Source organism: Megascapheus bottae, chromosome 28, assembly GCF_031878675.1.
Source record: "Megascapheus bottae isolate mThoBot1 chromosome 28, mThoBot2.hap1, whole genome shotgun sequence".
Taxonomy (NCBI): domain Eukaryota; kingdom Metazoa; phylum Chordata; class Mammalia; order Rodentia; family Geomyidae; genus Megascapheus; species Megascapheus bottae.
The window spans coordinates 12155697-12177550 of NC_143536.1; the positions used below are offsets into that span (position 1 = coordinate 12155697).

Here is a 21854-nt window from a genome sequence, read left to right on the forward strand (position 1 = left end):
TTAACTTGCTTGGACTTTTCACTCAAGGCCACTTGAGCCACACTTCCACTTAGGGTTTTTTGCTGGTTAACTGGAGATTAGAATCTCAGACTTTTCTGCTAGAGACTGGCTTTGAATCTTGATCCTCCGAGCTCAGCCTCCTAAATAGCTACAAGTATAGGTTTGAGCCTTCAGAGTCTGGCTACCTAACTTTCTCTAGAACTTCTATAAATACTAGTGTCACTTTGTAACAAAAGGACTACCTCTCAGACAACAAGCAGAAGTTAACAGCAGTCTACTTTCATTACATTACCATTCCCACTGAAGTTTGGATTTAGAGCTCTGTGCTTGCTAGGCAGGAACTCTAACACTTGAAATATACACCTTCAATCTACTTTAGTTTTGAGAAGATGATCTAGCATTTATGCCTGGATCTGAACCTGGACCTATCATTCCTATTTAAGATTCCCAGCTGAGATGAGGAACACTGGCAATCACCAGCTTTTTTTTTTTTTTTTTTTTTTTGCCAGTCCTGGGCTTGAGCTCAGGGCCTGAGCACTGTCCTTGGACTTTCTCAAGGCTAGAGCTCTACCACTTGAGCCTCAGCACCATTTCCGGCTTTTTTCTATGTATGTGGGGTACCAAGGAATTGAACCCAGGTCTTGATGCATGCTAGGCAAGCGCTTTAACCACTAGGCCAAACTCCCGGGCCCCACAACTGACTACATTTAAGTTTAAAAAGGGTCTGTCACTTCACGGTAGGGCGCTAGTCTTGCAAGAAGGAAGCCACTGGCTGATCCCCAGCCTCCCCACATACACACAAAGAAACTGGACTAAAAATCTGTAAAAAGTTGTAGAGATGAGCTGATCTGTCACAGCCCACCGAGGTGCAGTCCGCAAGGCTTAAGTGTCGTAGGAAACCCCAACTTCTGAGGTCACACATTCGTCCCCGGCCCGCAAAAGGGCACAGTGAACCGAGGGGTGATCACCACGATCACCGCACCACCATCATCCCCAGGCCACACCACCGTGGGCCGGGGAAGATGAGGAAACGGGCCCCAGGCCCAGGGATGGGACCCGGCAAGTGAGAGGGGAGGAGCTGGGCAGAACCCCAGCCCAGAGGCCCCTTCCAGGCTCGAAACCGCCATCACCGCGCCGCGCGCAGTCCCGCCCCACCACACCGACCCGTTCCTCACCACAGAACCCGGTTCCCAGCGCGCTCGCGAACAACTTCCGGTAGCGGGACGATTCACTTCCGCCAGCTGGGGACAGAATCCGAAGGCAGGAGCCGCACGCCGGAAGTGAGGCCCGGAGTCCAGCAACGTGACTCCGGAAGTGAAGCGCGGTGGGCGGGGAGAATGGTCAGCCGGATCGGAAGAGGCGGGTCCCAGCTCTGCAGCCGGGGAACTGAGGCCACGAGGACGACCAAGACTGACTCTCCGGGCCTTGTTCCTTGCCCAGCAGCGACCGAGTGTCCTCCCGGTTTGCGGAGTGAGGCTGGAGGAGCTTGACAGCCCTGGAGCTCGGGCCCTGGCCCACTGGCCTCAGCCTGTGTGCTGTCACCAGTGAAGAAGGCACAGACCCGAGCGGGCATTTTCACCCCGTGTCACACCCCGCTTCTCCAGGTCAGGCCTGATTTGCCAAGGACAAAAAAACCACAACTCTAGAGTATTTGACAACTTCCAAGTGTTTTCTACCCCGTGTCCCAGAATTCCCGATGGGGAAACATCCGTGTCCTGAATCCCCACGTGTGGGGACCGTGTCTTCCCTTGGCCTGCGGTGAGGATGAAGAATCCTTCCCTGAGAACGGTCAGGACCTCACCACCTCCCCACACACCCCAAGCCCCAGGACGGGGGCAGCTCAGCCAAATAAGGGAGCGATGCACTGTGCCCAGCCTTAGGTATTTGCTGAGATTCTCTGAAGATGAAGGAGATGCCAATATTTATAGAAATCTTTAATTGGTTCCATCAGCAACTCCAGCACGCTTTCCCAGACAGGAGGCACAGTCAGGCTTGTTTGTAGAGGTATGAGGGGTCCCCGAGCAGACACACACGCCTCCCCCAGTCATTGGCTCCAGTTCACAGACCTGGTGGCTCTGTAAAGTCTGCTTGACAAAAATGTCCGTGTGGGGGAGAAGGAATGAAGGGTGAGGGAGATACAGGTTCTGGTCCCCATCTTTGCCTGTTGGAAGGAGGGCAGGAGAAGGTTTACAACTAGCAGGAAGAAGCAAGCAAGCCAGTCTCTAATATTAGGAAGAAACCCCCTGCACCCAACTCCTGCCCTCGTGGGGTTTGCACCATCTCTACCTTAATTCTGTATTACAAGTATTCAATTCAGGCACAAATTCAGATACAAATATTGCAATTCAATGTTCTGAATTGAAAGTTCTATCTATGTGTTCCACATGTGACTTCTGCGGCTTAATACTTCTGGATCTCCTGCTCTTACTGATTGGAGGTTTTATGGCAGTTCCAGGTTTTTGCCCCTTGGAAAGGACTTAGCTCAAACTTGCTTGTCCAGCAAGTGGGTTGTTCAATGGAAACCAGTGAGGTCCCAAGGGTCAGACCTGGTCTAACCTCTAACCTCCCACTACTCCACACCCAACTACTGGTCATGCTATCTCTTATGCAACTAAATCATATCCATGGTGATATCTAAGGACTGGTGACCTTGCGGAAAAGAATCTTGGGGGAAATGGGAGAAAACCTAAAAGGTTTTTATGCTTCATTCAAGGAAGTAAGAAACTACTTCTAGCAGGGAGAAGAAAATTGGCGGGGGAGATGGGGGTTCTGGAGAATGCTGTCATGCTCAGAATGTTGTCATCTTTGAGTTGAGCACTATTCTTTATAGTCCTTCCAAAGCTGAGAGGACACAAAAACATCAAGACCAAGAGCACTGCTGTCCCAGGCTGCCCTGAGGGAGAAGGGAGGCATTGGCAGGATCACTGGAGAGGAGAAATCTTCAAGGGGATCATGATTCGAGATTCCATGTGTCGCACCAAGGGGACTGTGGAGAGAAAAGAGGTCACAAAGAGGCCTGAGGACATGGACACACATGGACATGCGCATACACATACACACATGAAGGGAAAGGAGATTCAGATGCTGAGGATTTTGTTTGGTGGAGACGAGATAAAGGTTTTTAAAATTAATTTGTTTTCCTATGTCCGTGAACCAAATAGCATGGGAGGGGATGGAGCTCAGGGGTAGAGCATTTGATACCTTGAGTGATGGCCTGAGTTCCAGCCAAAGCACCACGAAAACAATAAAACTAGTTATAAAAAAGTTAATTTCATAGCCAGGTGCCAGTGCCTGTAATCCTACCTACCCAGAAGGCTGAGATTTGAGGACTGCGGTTTGAAGACAGCCTGGGCAGGAAAGTGAAACTCTTTATCATGTGTGCATGCGCACACACACACACACACACACACATACGCACACATACACACGCGCACACACACACACACACCTCCCCTCCCCCCCAATTTCATAGATACTGTTAAAGATAAAGATAAGTTAAGAAAAAAGTAGGGGACCTCCAGGATATTGAAACAAAAGCCATATAACGAATGATTGTTGTCCTTAATGTACTATGTTGTCTCTCATCTCCTTTGCTGTCCCTTGGTTATCTCATATTGGTATAGTATCTCACTTTGTTATCTGATATATTGAATTTATCTGTATTTGGTTATTTGAAATGTGATAGGGAATGGGGGAAAACCAAGACGGGTGGGGGGTGTGGGGAGGAGGGTAATGGGTACCAAGACATGTGAAAGGGTATCAATGTATGTGAATTAATGCACCTTCTATCTGGCAAATATCATGTAACCCTTTTACTAATTACAATAAAAAAAAAAAAGAAAAAAGTAGGATAGCTGGATGTGGTGGCTCACACCTGTAACTACTTAGGTAGCTGAGATCTAAGGAACAAGGTTCAAAGCCAAAAGGACCAATTAACCTCTAGAAAACAGGAAGTGGAGAAGTGGGGCTTGGCTTAAGGGTAGGGTGGTAACCTTGAGCTGAAGAGCTCAGGGACAGCACCCAGGCCTAGTTCAAGTCCTATGACCCCACAAAAAAAAAAAAAAAGTAGGGTAGTTTGAAGAAAAACATCAAGAAGATAATTATAAGGCTGAGAATGGAGTCCAGTAGTAGAGTACATGCTTATTAACATGTGTAGAGTACGGTTCAAATCTCAGCACCCCAAGGGAAAAAAGATAACCTTGGTGTAGTATACTGGGAGAAAAGCTGTGAGGGGCTGGCTGGGTGCTAGGGGCTAACACCTGTCATCCTAGCTATTAGACACTAATATTTGAGGATGGAAGTTGATAACTAGGAGCTGAAGTATGAGTGCCTTCCTTCTCTAGGCACCAATTCACACCTGCAATCCTAGCTACTCAGGAGACTGAGATCTGAGGATCACAGCTCAAAGCCAGCCCAGGCAAGAAAGTCCATTGGCCTCTTGTGTCCAATTAAACATCAAAAAGCTAGAAGTGGAGCTGTGGCTCAAGTAGTAAAGTGCTAGCTTTGAGCACTCGGATACAGCGTCCAGGCCCTGAGTTCAAGCCCCTCAACTGACAAAAATAAATACATAGTGAACCCAAAAAGGGATGGGGGATACAGTTCAAGTGGTAGAGCACCTGTCCATCAAGTATTTCCTGAAATCAAATCCAAGTACTGAAAAACAGTAAGTTCCTCATCACTGGAGGTGATCAAGTGAGGATAGCTGTCCTTGCACAGGGATGCCATGCCCACACGGGGCTCCCAGGACATGCCCTCTGAAGGTCCCATTGACTCCCCTCCCAGAGGAGGCACTCACCTGTATAGTAAACATTTTCATCCCAGCCCCGCTTCCTCCAGGCAGCATTTCGAGTCTCCTCCCGAGACTGCAGGTCCTTATAGGCTGCAGGAAAGGCACAAGCTCATTCTTCATACACAGAGCCTCTCACTGAGCACAGGGCCCTTTCTACCACCTCACACCTGCTCTGCTGCCTCTTCTTCCCCAGCTGCCTCCCTCAGACTGTCAGCAAACACTGCTTTTGTCAGTCTCACCCAATCACTTCTACAAAAATAGTGTTTCAAATAGGAGGAACAGTATGTGCAAAGGCCCTGAGGAGGAAAAGGGCCTTTGGGATCGCAGGAAGTGTACATATGTTGATGACTCTTAAATTTCTACCTTCGGCCCCAAACTGTCCTTGAGAGACTCAAATATGCTGTGCCCATATGAATTCTCTACTTGGATGTGCCAGGATCTTAAATGTTACCTTCCATAGGCCTTTAGCCTGCTCCTCCTTAGATCTCCCAGTCCTGACAAAATGACAGCTATTTCAGGACAGGCCCTGGGAGCTCTGCTGACATCCTCCTCCTTCACTGCCACCCACCCCCCACCTCACCACGGGGATAATTCAATCTTAGATACTACTGGTTCAATCTCTAGGCTCAGCAAACCAGTGTTACTATGTGAGACCAGGCCCCATCCTCATCAGCTTGATCTCATGCAAGCGCTCCTCTACTGTCCCCAGGCACCTAACAGCCAGAATTATTTACTACTCCTGCAGCTCCCAGTTTATTTCCAGCAAATCCTGTCTCATCCACTCAGCCTGTGAGGCCCAGAATGAGCCAATTATCTGTCCCCTTTTCCTTTTCCATCTCCTTACACCCTTCCCCACTCACTCCAACACCAGCCTCCCATCCAAAGGCTCCCTACCACAGGGTCTTTGCACATGCGGTTCACACCACTTGCCATGTTTTCTCCAGCAAATCACTGCTGGCTCCTGGCACAGATGGCCCTGTGCTTACATTTAGCCCTCTGGGAGGCCTTTTATCCCTATTCAAATTCCATGTAGGTCCTTTATGTTTGTCTCTATCATCTCTTTCTCTCTTTTTCTACAGTATGGGCTATCATCTGCAATGAGTCATTTTTGGCAAGCTCCTGGCTGACACAGAATGCTAGAATGTAAATAAAGGCACACAGGATGACACTGGAGGAAGGGGATAAGCAGAAGCCTCCTGAGAACCCGTGACCTACCCCAGAGGTGATGTACAACGTAGAGCTCTCCTATCTGCGAGAAGAAGCCGCCCACAGCCTCCTGGTTCTCCTGCCTGTATTTGATGGCCCGGGCCCTGGAAATGACAGAGAGTGCGGGATAGAGGCCGGGCTGAGGTGGACCCAGGCTGAGTCCTTGCCCATGTTGGGCCTAGGGCTGGTAGGAAGGACTGCCGGGGAACGGGACCATCGAGGCACCACCACTGGCTGCTGCTTTACCAAACAAGCCCCCCCCCCCCCCATAGGTCTGCATCTCGAGGCTGCTCCTCCTTTGGGCTCTCTGCCACGTGCCCTTCACAAAGTGACCACTCAGGGGCCCACGATTCCTCCATATCCTCAGCCCCGGGGCTGCTACTCACCAGTTGTTCCCCCACTCAATCATGGTTCCCGGCTGAAAGAGAACCGGAAGGAGCTCAATGAAGCCCTTTGACTCCCAGCTTCCCAACTGTCCCCCCAGCTCCAGGACCTCACAGCCGGGCCCCAGGTGTGCAGGTGTGTGTCAGTACACCTGTTCTATGCTCCTAGGGACAGAGAAGCCCGGGGGCTTGGGACAGCTGCCAAGCAGCATGGCTGCAGGGAGGGTGGGAAGCAAAACAGGGATGCACCTTGAGCTTGTAGGTCCTCAGCTCATAGATGTTTCCACCGGCTCTGGGCTGTGGCTCATTCCAGAAGCTGAACTCCAGAAGCAACTGGTTCCTCCTGGACAGCAGCATCCGGCTCCGCTCCTTCCGGAACTCCAGGTATTCCTGGGGGCCAGGCAGGGTGGGCAGGAAGTGACCCTCACCAGCAGTGGGGCTGGTGGGGGGGCGGAAGTGAGGATGTGGACATACCTTGTTGTTTTTGAGCTTGTTCATGCAGTCCATGAGGGCTGGGTAACCGCCTGAGAATCGCCACAGGTGCACTGTTGACAGAGGGTGCAGGTCAGGGGCTGCACACAGAGTGTGCAAAAGGCCCTTATGCTACAATAAAAATGTTCTGTAGCTGTCCAAAGCAGCAGTTGCAGGCCATATGGGCACTCAACATGTGGCTGTAGCGACTGAGGAAATGGATACTTAGCATTTGATTTTAACTAATCTAAATCTAAATAGCTATATGTGGATAGGGTCTGAAGGTACCCTACAAAGCTGTGCGACATGTGCTATATACTGGGGGTTCAGTGATGAGGACGGGCATGGGCCTTGGCCTCCAGGACTCAACCAGCACCCACATGGGGAGACAGATACAGGTATGAGGTCAGAACATAAAGAAGCAAGAATTGGGGGCTGGAGAGTCAGAGGAGGTTCGTAGCCCAACTTGAGTGGAGAAAACCCAGGGTTGCTTCCAGGAGGAAGTGATGCCTCTGCTAAGTAAGTCTAGATGAAAGACAGGTGAACCAGTAAAGTAAGCCAAGGGAGAATCCTCTTGATGGAGGAAAGATCACGAATGGCAGCCTGGAACCTGGGCATGAAATGTTTCTTTCTGGGGAAGGGGGGGGATAGGCAGGATGGGACAAGTTGAGGCTGAGTATGGAAGGCCTCATGGGCTGCCCAAGTGTACAGGGGAGCCACCAAAGACGTTTGATCAGGGGCAGTGAGGCACAAAAGTAGAAAGCCCCACCCCCCAAAAAAACACACTGCTACAGTGCTACTGTGGAGGGAGGGGAAGACAGCGAGATGGAAAAGGTACCCAGGCGCTGGAGGCCATAGCCCTGGGAAGGCGGATGTCTTACCTGCCTGGTCCTGCTCCCCATACCAGGTGTTCCAGTTGCCCACCAGGGAACAGGGATAGTCTTCATCCAGGTGCAGCTGGGGCAGCACCGCCTCCCTGTGGGCAGGGCTTGGTGAGGGGCGGGGCTCAGACCCACCAAGGACCCCTGAGATCAGGGCTGCCACTGAGAGGCCCAGGGTGGATGCGACAGAAGACAAGATGTCCTCAGCCTCCCAGCTCTGAACTCATCCCCTCCCTCCATTTCCACCAGGAGGAGGAGGAGGTGGGGAATGTTCTGAGGATTAGAGGGGAGGAATGGGAGGCTGAAGGAGGAGGATGCTCACGTGAGGCTGTTGTAGGCATCCAGACATTCAGGCTTCACATTGTGAACTGCAAGAGGACAGACAGACCAGGCTGAAGCAGGGTGCGTGTGCCCATGCATGGTGGGTGGGGTCAGGGTGGCTGGCGTGGGAGGTCATCGCCACACTGCCCTGAGAGGACCAGGCTGGCAGCCACTCACACTGGATCTTGTAGAGGTTGCTGGTCTCCTTCTTGGACAGCAGGGTGGAGTGGGCATCCTTCCGGGGATCCACCTTGTGGACAAAGAGGGAGCGGAACCAGCTGCCTTCATTGTCCTTGGAATAGAAACTGGAAGACACAGAAGAGGTCAGGGGGACAGGTGGTGGGAGAGAGGCTGGCAATTCCATCTACCCAGCTGCCCTGCATCCCCAGGCTGGTGACCTACATGCTACAGGGCCAATGGAGTCTTACAGCAGTTCCAGAGCTGAAAATGCTATTAGCGGACTGGAAGTTTGGCCTAGTGCTACAGTGCTTGCCTAACATGCACGAAGACTGGATTCAATGCCTTGGTACCACATACATAGAAAAAAAAAAGCCAGAAGTTGTGCTCAAGTAGTAGAGTACTAGCCTTGAGAAAGCCCAAGAACAGTGCTCAGGCCCTGAGTTCAAGCCCAGGATGGGTGTTTTTTGTTTGTTTGTTTTGTTTTAAAGCCCTTAGCCAGGCAGGTGTGGTCCCTTCTACAGAGATGTCCAGGCTGTGTCTTAAAACTCTGCAGGTTGTAGGAAGCCAGGAGAGGCAGCCTCACCTCCCACCCCTTCTGTCTAGCCTCCCTGCCTCCACTTTATCCTCTTGCCATGATTGCATAATTGTAGCCTCTTGTCAAGTGGAGCAGCCCCAACTTGACCAACCCAACCCATCTCACCAGTCTCTGCTCCTGCCTGGCACTCCCCTCCTCCCCAGGGAGCTCCATTCTCCAAGTGTGCTCTAACCTCCACACTCCGAGCTTTGTGTGGGGGGAGGGGGGAGGAGCTGTCCCTGAGCTTTTGTGCCCCAGACGAGGGCTCTACCAATTTGAGTCACAACACCACTTCTGGTCTTTGAGAGGTTCACTGGAGATAAAGAGCCTCACAGACTTTCCTGCCCAGCTGACTTCGAACTGTGATCCTTAGGCTTCAGCTTCCCAAGAGTAACTCAGATCACAAACCTGAGCCACCAGCTCCCGGCTGCCTTCAACTATTTCTGTTCTAGTTATTTTCTTTTTCTAATAGTCTAATGTCTCTGCCCATTGCAGCCTCAGATAGCGATTCTCCTAGTTTCTGCCTCCATTCCCTGAGTAGCTAACAGCCACACTAACTGACCTCTGTGCACATTTTAAGGTTTTCTTCTTTGCTTTGTTTCCCAGTCCTAGGGGGATTGAACTCAGGGGCTTTAGGCTTAGGCTTGCTAGGAAGGTGCTTGTACCACTTGAGCTATACCAGCCGCCTCACACCAGGCTCTTTTACATTGTGCTTCAAGAAGGCTGCACTCATACTCCTCCCTAGAGCTCATCCTGCCCTGGGCCTGCACCCTACTTCCTATACCCCACAAACAGAAAAAGACAAGCCTTGTTCTGGAGGAGGTTCTAGCTGCTGGAAAGAGTGACTGTGCACAGGGCTCTGCCTCCCAGCAGTGAAGAGAAAAACTAGAGCAGAGGGAGGGGTAAAAACATAATGCATTCATGGGGCTGCGAGTTTGGCCCAGTGGTAGAGTGCTTGCTTAGCATGGACGAAGACTTGGGTTCGATTCCTTGGTACCACATACATAGAAAAAAAGCTGGAAGTGGTGCTGTGGCTCAAGTGGTAGAGCTCTGGCCTTGAGAAAGCCCAAGGACAGTGCTCAGGCCTTGAGTTCAAGCCAGGACTGGCAAAACAAAACAAAACATAATGCATTCATTCATTCACCCACTCACTTATTCTGTCCACTTGGACAGGGTGCTGTGAAAAGAAAAGCTTTCTCTACAGAGTGGTGCCAGAAGCAGGGAAAACTGGCACTGGGGACTGGGTTTTGTACCCTGCACTCCACATCCAAGATTCTAGTGGGAACGCAGCTTATTTTAAGCTATCTTCTTACCCTACAACCTTACATGAAGTTGAAAAGCAAGTCTGCTGACAGAGACTTCTTGGCAGTATGGGAAAGCCTTCTCTTTCTTTCTTTCTTTTTTTTGTGTGTGTGCAGGTCTTGGGGCTTGAACTCGGGGACTGTCAACTGTCTCTGAGCTTCTTTTGCTCAAGGCTAGTACTCTTCCACTTGAACCACAGTGCTATTTCCAGCTTTTCTGTTTATGTGGTATTGAGGAATTGAACCCAGGACTTCACTCTACAACTGAGCCATATTCCCAGACCTAGGCCTGCTCTTCTTGTAAGTCTTTTGTGAGGCTAGAACAAATGTCTGACAATTAAATACATATTCTTTCAAACGGAGACTGATTATAAGAAACAAATTGTTGGATAGTGATGGCTCACACTGTAATCCTAACTACTTGGGAGGCTGGGATCTGAGGATGGCAGTTTGAAGCCAGCCCAGGAAGGCAAGTCTGTGAGATTCTTATGTCTAATACCAAAAGCTGGAAGCAGCCAGCAGGCACAGTGCTTCACACCTGTAATCCTAGCTAGTCCGGAAGCTGAGATCTGAGGATCAAGGTTCAAAGCCAGCCTGGGCAGAAAGGACCTGAGATTCTTATCTCTAATTAATCTCTTAAAAAACGGGAAGTGGGGCTTGGATCAAGGGTAGGGCAGTAGCCTAGAGCAGAAGAGCTCAGGGACAATGCCCAGGCCCAGTGGTAGGGTGGTAGCCTTGAGTTGAAGAGCTCAGGGATGTGCTCAGGCTGAGTTCAAGCCCCAAGACCCATTAAAAAAAAAAAAAAAAAAAAAAAAGCTAGTAAAACTGTGCTTCAAAGAGGTAAAGTGCTAGTTTTGAGCACTAAAATTCAAGGAGAAAGCCCAGGCCCTGGGTTCAAGCCCTAGTAGAACTGTGCTTCAAAGAGGTAAAGTGCTAGTCTTGAGCACTAAAATTCAGGGAGAAAGCCCAGGCCCTGGGTTCAAGCCTCAGGACTAACGTACACACACACACACACACACACACACACACACACACACACACACACACACACAAAGAAAGGGAGAAAAAGAAAGGGGATGGGGGGAGAGGGAAAGGGGGAAAGGGGAGGAAGGAACTTAGGGCCTGGGCACTGTCCTTGAGCAAGCTTGGTTGCTTTCTTTCTTTCTTTTTTCCTTTCTCTCATTGGTTGTGAAACTTTAACTCTGGACCTGGGCGCTGCCCCTGAGGTCTTCAGCTCGAGGCTACTGCCCTACCCCTTGAGCCACAGGGCCACTTCTGGTTTTCCAGTGATTAATTGGAGATAAAAGTCTCATGGGCTGACTTTGAACTGTGATGCTCAGATCTCAGCCTCCTGAGAAGCTAGGATTACAGCGTGAGCCACCAAGCCCAGCTAGTCCTTGAGCTTTCTCAAGGCTAGTACTCTACCACTTGAGCCACAGCACTTCCAGCTTTTTCTGTGTGGTATTAAGGAATTGAATCTAAGGCTTTGTGCATGCTACTCAAGCATTCTACTAGGCTACACTCCCAGCCCCAAGGAAAGACTTTTTTTTTTTTTGCCAGTCCTGGCTTGAGCTCAGGGCCTGAACACTGTCCTTGGGTTTTCTCAAGGCTAGAGCTCTACCACTTGAGCCTCAGCACCACTTCCGGCTTTTTTCTATGTATGTGGTACCGAGGAATCGAACCCAGGTCTTCACGCATGCTAGGCAAGCACTTTAACCACTAGGCCAAACTCCCGGCCTCTATATTAACATTTCAGAAGAAATCATTTCTCATTTTTTTTTGTGACCAAACAGATTTTTGAACCAGTTCATTCTGTATCACTGAGCTAACAACTGTAATATGTCGAAAATATATGTGAATGTGGTCTTGTTTATTTTCTGGAATTTTCCAGTTCATATTTCCCCCCCACAACCACCACCACCAACACAGTTGACATTAGGCAACTGGAGTCACAGAAAATGAAACCAGGATTAAAGGGAACTACTATTCTGTTTAGGTAGATGAGGAGAGGTAGGTGTTTACATTTCTTTATTCTTGTTTTTTTTGTTTGTTTTTTGCCGGTCCTGGGGCTTGATCTCAGAGCCTAAGCGCTGTTGCTTGGGCTTTCTCAAGGCTAGAGCTCTACCACTTGAGCTGTAGCACCATTTCCAGCTTTTTTCTATGTATACATAGAAATCCAACCCAGGTCTTCATCCATGCTAGGCAAGCACTCTACCACTAGGCCAAACTCCCCGCCCCCATTTCTTTATTCTTTATACGTTGGTTTTTGTTGATACCCAAGGTGGAACTACAGCCTCTTGCTTGCTCAGCTTTCTTGTTTCAGTTAGTGTTCTACCAGGTGAGCCACAGCTCCAGTCCAGCTTTTTTTTTTTTTTTGTCAGTCCTGGTGCTTGAACTCAGGGCCCAAGCACTGTCCTTAGCTTTCCTCAAGGCCAACACTCTACCACTTGTGCCACAACACAATTTCTAGTTTTTTCAGTGTATTTGGTATTGAAGAATCAAACCCAAAGCGTCATGCATGCTAGGCAAGCACTCTACCACAAGGCCAAGCTCCCAGCCCTGACTTCTGGCTTTTTCTATGTATCTGGTACCAAGGAATCGAACCTGGGGCCTTCATACATGCTAGGCAAGCCCTCTACCACTAGGCAGAACTCCTAGCCCCAGCTTATTTTTATTTTGCTAGTCCTAGGGCTTTAATTCTAGGCCTGAGTGCTGCCCCTGAGCTCTTCAACTCAAGGTAGTACTCTACCACTTGGAGCCATAGCACCACTTTTTATTTTTTCTGGTCATTAATTGAAGGCAAGAGTCTCACAGACCCCAATAATGGGGCTGGCTTAAAACTGTAATCCTCAGAACTCAGCCTCCTGAGTAGCCAGAATTGCAAGTGTGAGCTACCAGGTTCTGGCTTTAAACCAATATATTGTAGCTTTACCAAAGCAAAAAAAGTTAGAATGAGCTGGGTAGTGTATTGGGTCTGAGTCAGGAATCTGTGCTGAATTTTTTTTTTTTTTCCAGTCCTGGGCTTCAGCTCAGGGCCTGAGCACTGTCCTTGGATTTTCTCAAGGCTAGAGCTCTACCACTTGAGCCTCAGCACCACTTCTGGCTTTTTTTTTTTTCCTATGTATGTGGTACCGAGGAATCAAACTTGGGTCTCTCTGTGTATGCTAGGCAAGCACTATACCACTAGGCCAAACTCCCGGCCCTGTGGTGAATTTCTTAATTTGCATGACCTCACAAGATCAATACCACAATCTTTATAATGTTGGGCCTCCTCCTATTCCTGCTTTCAAGAAGATACAATAGTTTATGCTTGAACAGTTTAAGGTACTTCCCAAGGTCAGACAGCAAATCAGGGAGCAGGGGCTAGCCCTGACTTGGGATGAGACTTTTGGTTTTATAGAGGGGCTGCCTGGCAGAGAAGATCCACAATTTGTGAACCAAGACCTTTGCTCCCCAGCTAGGCTTCTAGTAATGTATTAATACAGGTAGTGACCAGGATAAATAGCCAGAGGCCAGCCGTGGGGAAGAGGGGGGAGGGGGCTGGGATGCTGGAGAGGAATGAGGGGTTCAAAAGCTTCCTGCTTGTGGGCTTCAGCTTTCCCATCTAGTAAGTGAACCTGGCAAGCAGCCTTATCTGAAGGAGATTTCTACAGGTAAAATATCACCAGAGACAGCAGATGCCAGGGTGGATCTGAGCTCAAAGCCAGCATCCTCAAGCACATATTTTCACAAGTTCAAAATTCCCTTTCTCAGTGAATTCACCATGTTTTCTATTCCCCTTGACTTCCTCAGCCCCTCTCACTCTGCACTTTTCCAGGACTGGAGTGGGGAGGGGGAGAGGTTTATACCTTAGTGGCAGATCATTTGCCTAGCAAGCAACAAGCCCTGGATGCCATTCCCTAGCACTAAAGAAAAAAAAAATTAAAGGCCAAGGTTGGGGACATGGATCATTTAGTAGAGAGCCTATCTAGCAAGCACAAGACCCTGAGTTCAAACTCAGAACTGTCAAAAGATAAAAATTAACTAGATGCTGGTAGCTCACTCCTATAATTTCCAGCTACTCAGAAGGCTGAGACCTGAGGACTGAGGTTCAAAGCCATTCTGGGCAGGAAAGTCTCTGAGACTCATTTCCAGTTAACTCCTCAAAAAGAGTCAGAAGTGTTACTATGGCTCAAGTGATAGAGCACTAGCCTTGAGCCAAACTCAGCACCCAGGCCCTGAGTGCAAGCCCCATGACCAGCACGCGCATGCGCACACGCGCGCGCGCGCGCGCACACACACACACACACACACACACACACACACACACACACACACACACACACACACAGGTTGAAGGACACACGTGGCGATGTACATCTGTAATTATAGCTACTCAGGCAGTAGAGATCTGAGAAACGTGGTTTGAAGTCAACCTAGGCAACAATGACAAGGCAGGTACCACCATACTCAGCTCTTGAGATGGGTGCCAAATTTTTGCTAGGGCTAGATTTGAACTTTGATCCTTCTAGATACCTGGGATTACAGACATGAACCAGCATGGATTGTGTGTGTGTGTGTGTCTGTGTGTGTGTGTGCCAGTACCAAAGTTTGAACTCAGGGCCTCATAGTCTCGCTTTGCTTTTTCATGCATAGCTAATAACCTGTCACTTGAACCATACCGCCAGTCCAGTTTTTATGCTGATTAACTGGAAATAAAAATGTTGGGCTTTTTCTGTCCTGGCTTCAAAGTTTGATCCTCAGATCTGAGCCTTCTTAGAATTTGAGATTACAGGTGTGAGCCACCAGCAAGTTAACCATGGAACTCTTTTTTCTTTATTTTTTCCACTCCAGTTCTGGGGCTTGAACTCAGGGCCTGAGCACTGTCCTTGGGCTTTCCTAAGGCTAGAGCTCTACCACTTGAGCCACAGCATCACTTCCATCTTTTTCTATGTGTATGGTATTGAGGAATCAAACACCAGTCTTCGTGAATGCTGGGCAAGCACTCTACCACTAGGCCAACTTCCTGCCCCACCATGGAACTCTTTAATCCTCAACAATCCCAGGAGGACTGGGGGTATAGTTCATCCCAGGAGGACTGGGGGTATAGTTCATTGGCAGCTGGGAAACCTTGGTTTCAGTCCCCAGCATCACACACACACACACACACCAAAATTTTAAAAAAAGCACAAACAAGTGTATGGGATATATATTATTTCCTCTTTCAGATACTGATGAGGAATCTGAGACTTGAAGAGGTCCAATGACATTCCCAAGGTCACCCCACCAAAAAAAAAAAAAAAAAAAAAAAGCCGAGTTAGATTTCCTAGCCAGGCAAACTCTGGGCTCATGATGTCAGTTTTCTCCCTGGCTATTTGGTTGTCTGGGTAAGGGGCCCAGGCTGGGTTGCCTTCCCTCAACACATTCCAAAGCTCCACTGCACAGTGCTCTAAGGTAAGTTCTAACAGAGCTCTTCAGCTTTGCCGGGGGACAGCTGGGTAGGAAAAACCCTGCTTCCTCCCCACAGGTGGGAGGCCAGTCACCGGCATTGTGGGAGGGAGAAGAAATGGGGATACCGAAAAGTAAGCAAATGATCTAGTCAAAGAGACAGGCCAGCACCATATCCTTCCCACACACAGACATGGTGGAGGGAGGAGCCGCCAAGGGCCAGTCAGGAGAAGCCAAGCCCTGCCTGAGCACCACGGCGGGGTCAAACAACAGCCAGGGCTGAGCACATGGCCTAGCAGTCTCCTTCTCTCAGGAGGCCACCCAGTTGTGGTACAAAGTGCATGGTGCATCTGGAGACACTGCCCTGAATCAGTACAGCCAGGGCACCACAGGGACAATGACCTTGGACAATTCCCATTCCCCTCAGAGGTGTCTGTTCATCAACCCACCTGTACCATTCAGGGTGGGGAAGCTGAGAATGTGCAGATCTTTGGGGGGGGGGGGTTCCTCATTGCACCCACTGGTCTCATCTCTCTAGAGTTTCTCCAGGTAGGAGCTACCAGGCCCATAAGTTATCCCCTCACTTCCCCCCTGCCCCCACTCCCGCCAGGGTGTGCTAAATAATCACAGGGCTAGGCAAAGGCCCAACGAAAGGGTTGCTGGCTAATCTTATCCTCTGCCACCTCCCATTCTCCAGGACCTAAGACCTGGCCCTCCACCCCATCCTTCTCAACCCAGACCCGGATCCCCAGCAGGAAAAGGACCCTGCCTAGCACAGCATGGCGGTTCACGCCTGCAATCCCAACCCCTAAGAGGATGAGGAAGGAGGACTGCAACTTCAAGACCAACCTGGGCTACACCGCGAAGCGCAAAATAACAAAGGACCCTACCCCTACCTTTCTACCTCCACCTCATTCTTTCCCAGGCCTGGCTCCGGGCTCCGCCTCTACCCCTTGGATTGCAAGCCAAGGAGTCTCCACTCCTCCCCGCCCCCCATCCTCAGCCCCCGCCCCGGACTCCGGCTCCCAGTCCCGGTCCCTGTGCCGGCGCGCGTGGCCATCCCATCCCGCCCGGCTCTCACCGCGCCGCAGCTGCAGCCGCGCGGTCCCCGGTGTGAGGCCCAGGGCTCCCCAGCAGCCGCCGCGCGCTCCCGGAGATGCTGCACCACCGCGGAGCCATGTTGGAGCGGCGCAGGTGGGAGGGAGGCCCCGCCCCCGAGCCCGGCGGTAGAGGCGGAACGGACTCCGGCCACGCCCCCTGGGGCTCGCCCCGCCCTCCGCTGCGTGCTTCCCGGGTGGGCGTGGCCCTCGGTGCCACTCACCCATCCACCCGATGATTGGCAGAAAAGTGAGCCAGACCTCTGAGCTCCTGCTGCGCTGTCACCTCGAGCGACGCCTGCGTCCCCCCCGTCCCCCCCCCGTCTGAGCCTCACAGTTCCATGTGGTTAAAAAATGAGGGCGGCCAGCGATTATTACCTGGGGTTCTCTGAGTCCTTCACCGTGGGCGTGTGAACCCCTGAAACCGCCCCTGCAGGTTTTCAGCCTCCATTTGGAGGTGCTGGGAATCCGACCCTGAGCCTCTCACACACCACTGAGCCGCATCCCTAGTCCTTCCCACCTCCCCAGCTGTATGCTTTGGTGGCACGGGGCCTCCAGGGTAGTAATGATCACACTATCAAAAGAACAAACTTTCTGCCTGGCATTAGTGGCTCACATCTGTAATCCTGACGAATATGGAGGCTGAGATCGGAGGATTACAATCCAAAGGCAGCCCAGGCAGGGAAGTCTGTGAGACTCATCTCCAATTAACCACCAGAAAGCTGGCAGTGGAGCTGTGGCCAAAGTGGTAGAGCGAGAGCCTTCAGCAGAAGAGCTCAGGCCCTGAATTCAAGCCCTACAACCAACAAAAGAGAAAGAAGAATGAGCAGTGTCTCAAACCTGTAATCCTAGCTACTCAGGAGACTTGAGATCTGAGGTTCTCAGAAGCAAGTCCCGGGACAGGAAAGTTCTGAAACTCTTACCTTTATTAAACTCCTTAGAAAGAGCTGGAAATGAAACTGTGGCTCAAGTGGTAGAGTGTTAGCCTTGATCAGAAAGAGGCTCTGGGATGGTGCCCAGGCCCTGTGTTCAAGCTCCAGGACTGGCAAAAAAACAAAACACACACCTCTCATAACCATTCCAGATAGGTGGGAAAGGTTCCTGGCTACCAGAATGGCTTTCTCCCCCCCCACCCATGCCTTTCCATGCCTTCCTCTGTTGTCCATGTTCAGTTTGCCTCCCTCCCATGCCCACCTCTTTTAACTGTCCTCCAAACTCATTCCATCTCTACTCACAGTCCCCAGATCATTCACAGCCATATATGACAGAGAGCCTGGAAAGCCTGCATGGTCTTTTCCAAAATAAACTCTTTTTCTTTTTCAATTACCCAGTCCTCAGCTAAGTCTGATACAGCAATCAAAAATAGACTGTTACCATGCAAAGGACAGAGTGGCACAGAGGTGGAAGGGCAGGCTTCAGAGTCTGCACCCTCACTCAGCTCATCTCATTTTATCACGAACTTTCCTTTGAGCATTGAAAGTCTCTTGTATCAGAAAAATGGAGGGCTCAATCATCCCAATTATGAGAAAAAGAAGGCTCGATCATCCCAGTTGTGGCTCTGTTCTTCTCCAGACACACACCACTTCATTACAGAATCTTTGTGTGTGCGTGTGTGTGGTGTGTGTGTGTGTGTGTGTGTGTGTGTGTGTGTGTGTGTGTATGCTAGAACTGGAGCTTGAACTCAAGGCCTTGTGCTCTCCCTTAGTACTCAAGGTTGATGTTATACCACTTAACCCACAGCTCCACTCTGGCATATGCGTGCGTGTGTGTGTGTGTGTGTGTGTGTGTGTGTGTGTGTGTGTGTATCCATGTGTGCCAGTACTGGAACTTGAACTTAGAAGAGGAGGAAGAAGCAGAGGAGGAGGAGGAGGAAGAGGAAGAAGAGGAAAAGGAGGAGTAGTTGGCCCAGGCTATGATTATCTAAACTTCTGATTGAGACTGAAGAGTGTCCTTCCATCCAAGGAGTCAGGCACATACATGGCAAGTTCGTGCTGGTTGCTGGCTGGAGGACTTGTCATGTGGACTCCTCTGGTGACTACTGGGTGTCTTTATCATCCAGGCTGGTTTCCTCCAGCACAGAGGGTCCAAGCAGAAAGTCCTTTGAGGACTTTCGTGACCTGGCCTAGAAAGTCATCCGTGCTTTCCCCCCCACCTCTCTTTTCCCTCTCTCTCTTTTCCCTCTCTCTCTCCCTCCCTCCCCCCCTCTATATGTATGTGTGTGTGTGTGTGTGTGTGTGTGTGTGTGTATGTCTCTCTGTCTTCTCTTTTGCGTGGTTCTGTTCCTGAGCCTTTTTTTTTTTCCAAGGCTAGTGCTCTATCACTTGAGCCACAGCTCCACAAGACCAAGGATTAGCATTTGAGAGTGCTAGGGCCATTTTGGAAGCTGGTTACAAGCTGGTTACGGGGATTAAGGTGTTTTGCTATTGTTCTCATTGTTGTTGATATTGTTATTGTTTATGTCATGATAGAGCTGGAACCCAAGCCCTCAAGCCTACTAGGCAAGCACTTTCTCATGCCTCTGAATCCCTAGCCTATCATTAGGTCTCACACTGGGCCCATCTTATCAACTGGGATTGGACTCAGCCCCTCAGCTGTGTGCGTGTATGTGTACATGTGTGCAGTGCTCACACCTGTAATACTAACTACTGCAGTATTTGAAACCCAGGGCCTTCAACGTGCTGGATAGGCATTGTGCCTCTGCACACTCCCAGGGTCCCCCACAAGCAGAACTCCACAGCATCCTCACTTTTCTGTCTGAGGACCTCTCCCTCAGTCTCCCCATTCCTCACCTCTTTCCTCTCTGGGGTGCCTTCCTGCCCAACATTAAATTGGTAACATCTCTTTTTCCCTAGTTGGCCTCTCATCCATTGTTTTCCTCATTGCCAGGAGTGGACCCAGCCAGCCTCTTCCCCAAGCTCCCTTCTTTCTCCAAATTGCCCTCCCAGCAGCCACCTTCATAACTCTTTGCCAAGGCCTGCTGTCCACTTGTGAAATGGAATGAAAGGAGCCAGGGACAGAGACGGATGAGCCTTACCGGGTAGCAAGGAACAGGCAGGTTCATAAGCATGAAATATGGACAAACCTGCCATCATCTATTCCCCAGGACAAATAGATCATCACCGAATAGGCTGCAGAGAAGCAAAGAGACAAATTACCCAGCTGTGGCAGTGTCACCTGCTCTTTATTGATGGGCTTTTATGACCAAGCCTAACTGCTCTCTGAGAGCTATGTTATCTAGCTCCTAGGGGACCCCAAACTGAAAAGTCAGGGTGAAGAAAGCTTTTATGTCTCCACTGGGACCTGAGCCTCAAGACTAAGATTCAACCTTCTAGGCATCATAGACAGATAAGAATTATGTGATTTCGACATAGTGTCGCGTAAAAACATTGACAAAATGATAGAATAATGTAAATACCAAAAGGAATTTTTCTTAGGCATTGAGTCAAGTTACCATTTCAAAACCGTTGGCAAGAGCCAGGTGTGGTGGCTCATGCCTATAATCCTAGCTATTCAGGAGGCTGAGATCTGAGGCTCAAGGTTCAAAGCCAGCCCTGGAACAAAAGGACCTGAGACTCTTATCTCCAATTAACCACTAGAAAATGGGAAGTGGTGCTGTGGTTCCAGGGGTAGGGCGGTAGCCTTGAGCTGAAGAGCTCAGGGACAACACCCAGGCTCAGGGTAGGGCTGTAGCCTTGAGCTGAATAGCTCAGGGAGAGTACCCAGGCAAATTCAAGCCCCATGACAAAAAACAAAAAAACAACAACAAAAAACCTGTTGGCATGGAAAGAATTACAAATTATGTTTATGCTATTACCACAAGGTGGCACTATGCAATCCAGGAAACAAAATTTTGTGCGTGTGTGTGTGTGTGTGTGTGTGTGTGTGTGTGTGTGTGTGACTAGTGCTGGGGTTTGAACTTAGTACCTAGGCACTGTCCCTTGGTCTTTTCTGCCCAAGGCTCGTACTCTATTGATTGAGCCACACTTCTGTTTCTAGCTTTCTGATAGTTAATTAGAGATATAAGTCTCATGGACTTTCCTTCCCAGGCTGGCTTCAAACTGTGATTCTCAAACCTCTGAGTAGCTAGGATTACAGGCATGAGCCACCAGCACCGGGTTTTAATTTTGTTTTTGAGATAGGGTTTTGCTAAGTTTATTCAGGCTAGCCTGGACAACTTGTTCTCCTTGCTTCCATCTGCACTTCCTGTCTTACCTGAGTAGGTCATCCTGTTGGCATGATTTGGTCTCTATCAACTGCTTTCAGTGACTACTGAGCTGTTATTTGCTATGCACTACTAGTATACCTCACTTTAAAAAAAAAAAAAGCAGTAGGGCTGAGAGTTTGGCCTAGTGGTAGACTGCTTGCCTAGCATGCACAAAGTCCTGGGTTTGATTCCTTGGTACCACATACATAGAAAAAGCTAGAAGTGGTGCTGAGGCTCAAGTGGTAGAGTTCTAGTCTTGAGAGTCCAAAGAGAGTGCTCAGACCATGAGCTCAAGCCCAGGACTGGCAAAAAAAAAAAAAAAAAAATCCTTTTATTTTTACTACCCAGTCTGTCATACTCTCTAACAACATTTAAATACTAAGATGAGGGCCGGGAGTTTGGCCTAGTGGTTAAAGTGCTTGCCTAGCATACATGAAGACCCGGGTTCGATTCCTCGGTACCACATACATAGATAAAAGCCAGAAGTGGTGCTGAGGCTCAAGGGGTAGAGCTCTAGCCTTGAGAAAATCCAAGGACAGTGCTCAGGCCCTGAGCTCAAGCCCACGACTGGCCAAAAAAAAAAAAAAATGGTGAAGCCATCCTTGGGGTCGGGAGTTTGGCCTAGTGGTAGAGTGCTTGCCTCTCATGCATGAAGACCCGGGTTCGATTCCTCGGTACCACATACATAGCAAAAAGCCAGAAGTGGTGCTGAGGCTCAAGTGGTAGAGTTCTAGCCTTGAAAAAGTCCAAGGACATGGGGCCGGGAGTTTTGCCTAGTGGTTAAAGTGCTTGCCTAGCATGCATGAAGACCCGGGTTCGATTCCTCGGTACCACATACATAGAAAAAAGTCGGAAGTGGTGCTGAGGCTCAAGTGGTAGAGCTCTAGCCTTGAGAAAGTCCAAGGACAGTGCTCAGGCCCTGAGCTCAAGCCCAGGACTGGCAAAAAAAAAAAAAAAGAAAATGTCCAAGGACAGTGCTCAGGCCCTGAACCCAAGCCCAGGACTGGCAATAATAATAAT

The 21854-nt window shown here is 49.7% G+C and overlaps 2 protein-coding genes across 2 annotated transcripts in view; both read right to left on the reverse strand.

The window, feature by feature from the left end:
- Nucleotides 1-1248, reverse strand: part of Thoc5 (THO complex subunit 5) — a 33607-nt gene extending 32359 nt beyond the window's left edge. Inside the window, 1 exon segment of the mRNA XM_090320428.1 lies at nucleotides 1176-1248. The gene's annotated coding sequence lies outside the window, so the exon portion shown is untranslated.
- A 671-nt stretch (nucleotides 1249-1919) lies between these two features.
- On the reverse strand, nucleotides 1920-16735 carry Nipsnap1 (nipsnap homolog 1). Its single transcript, XM_090320429.1, has 10 exons — nucleotides 16615-16735; nucleotides 8229-8356; nucleotides 8053-8098; nucleotides 7731-7825; nucleotides 6853-6923; nucleotides 6628-6768; nucleotides 6382-6413; nucleotides 6005-6099; nucleotides 4796-4879; nucleotides 1920-2986 (listed from the first exon to the last, which is right to left on the reverse strand). The coding sequence occupies exons 1-10, from the start codon at nucleotides 16710-16712 to the stop codon at nucleotides 2922-2924; spliced, it is 855 nt and encodes a 284-aa protein (XP_090176555.1). The 5' UTR covers nucleotides 16713-16735; the 3' UTR covers nucleotides 1920-2921.
- Nucleotides 16736-21854: the final 5119 nt, after the last annotated feature.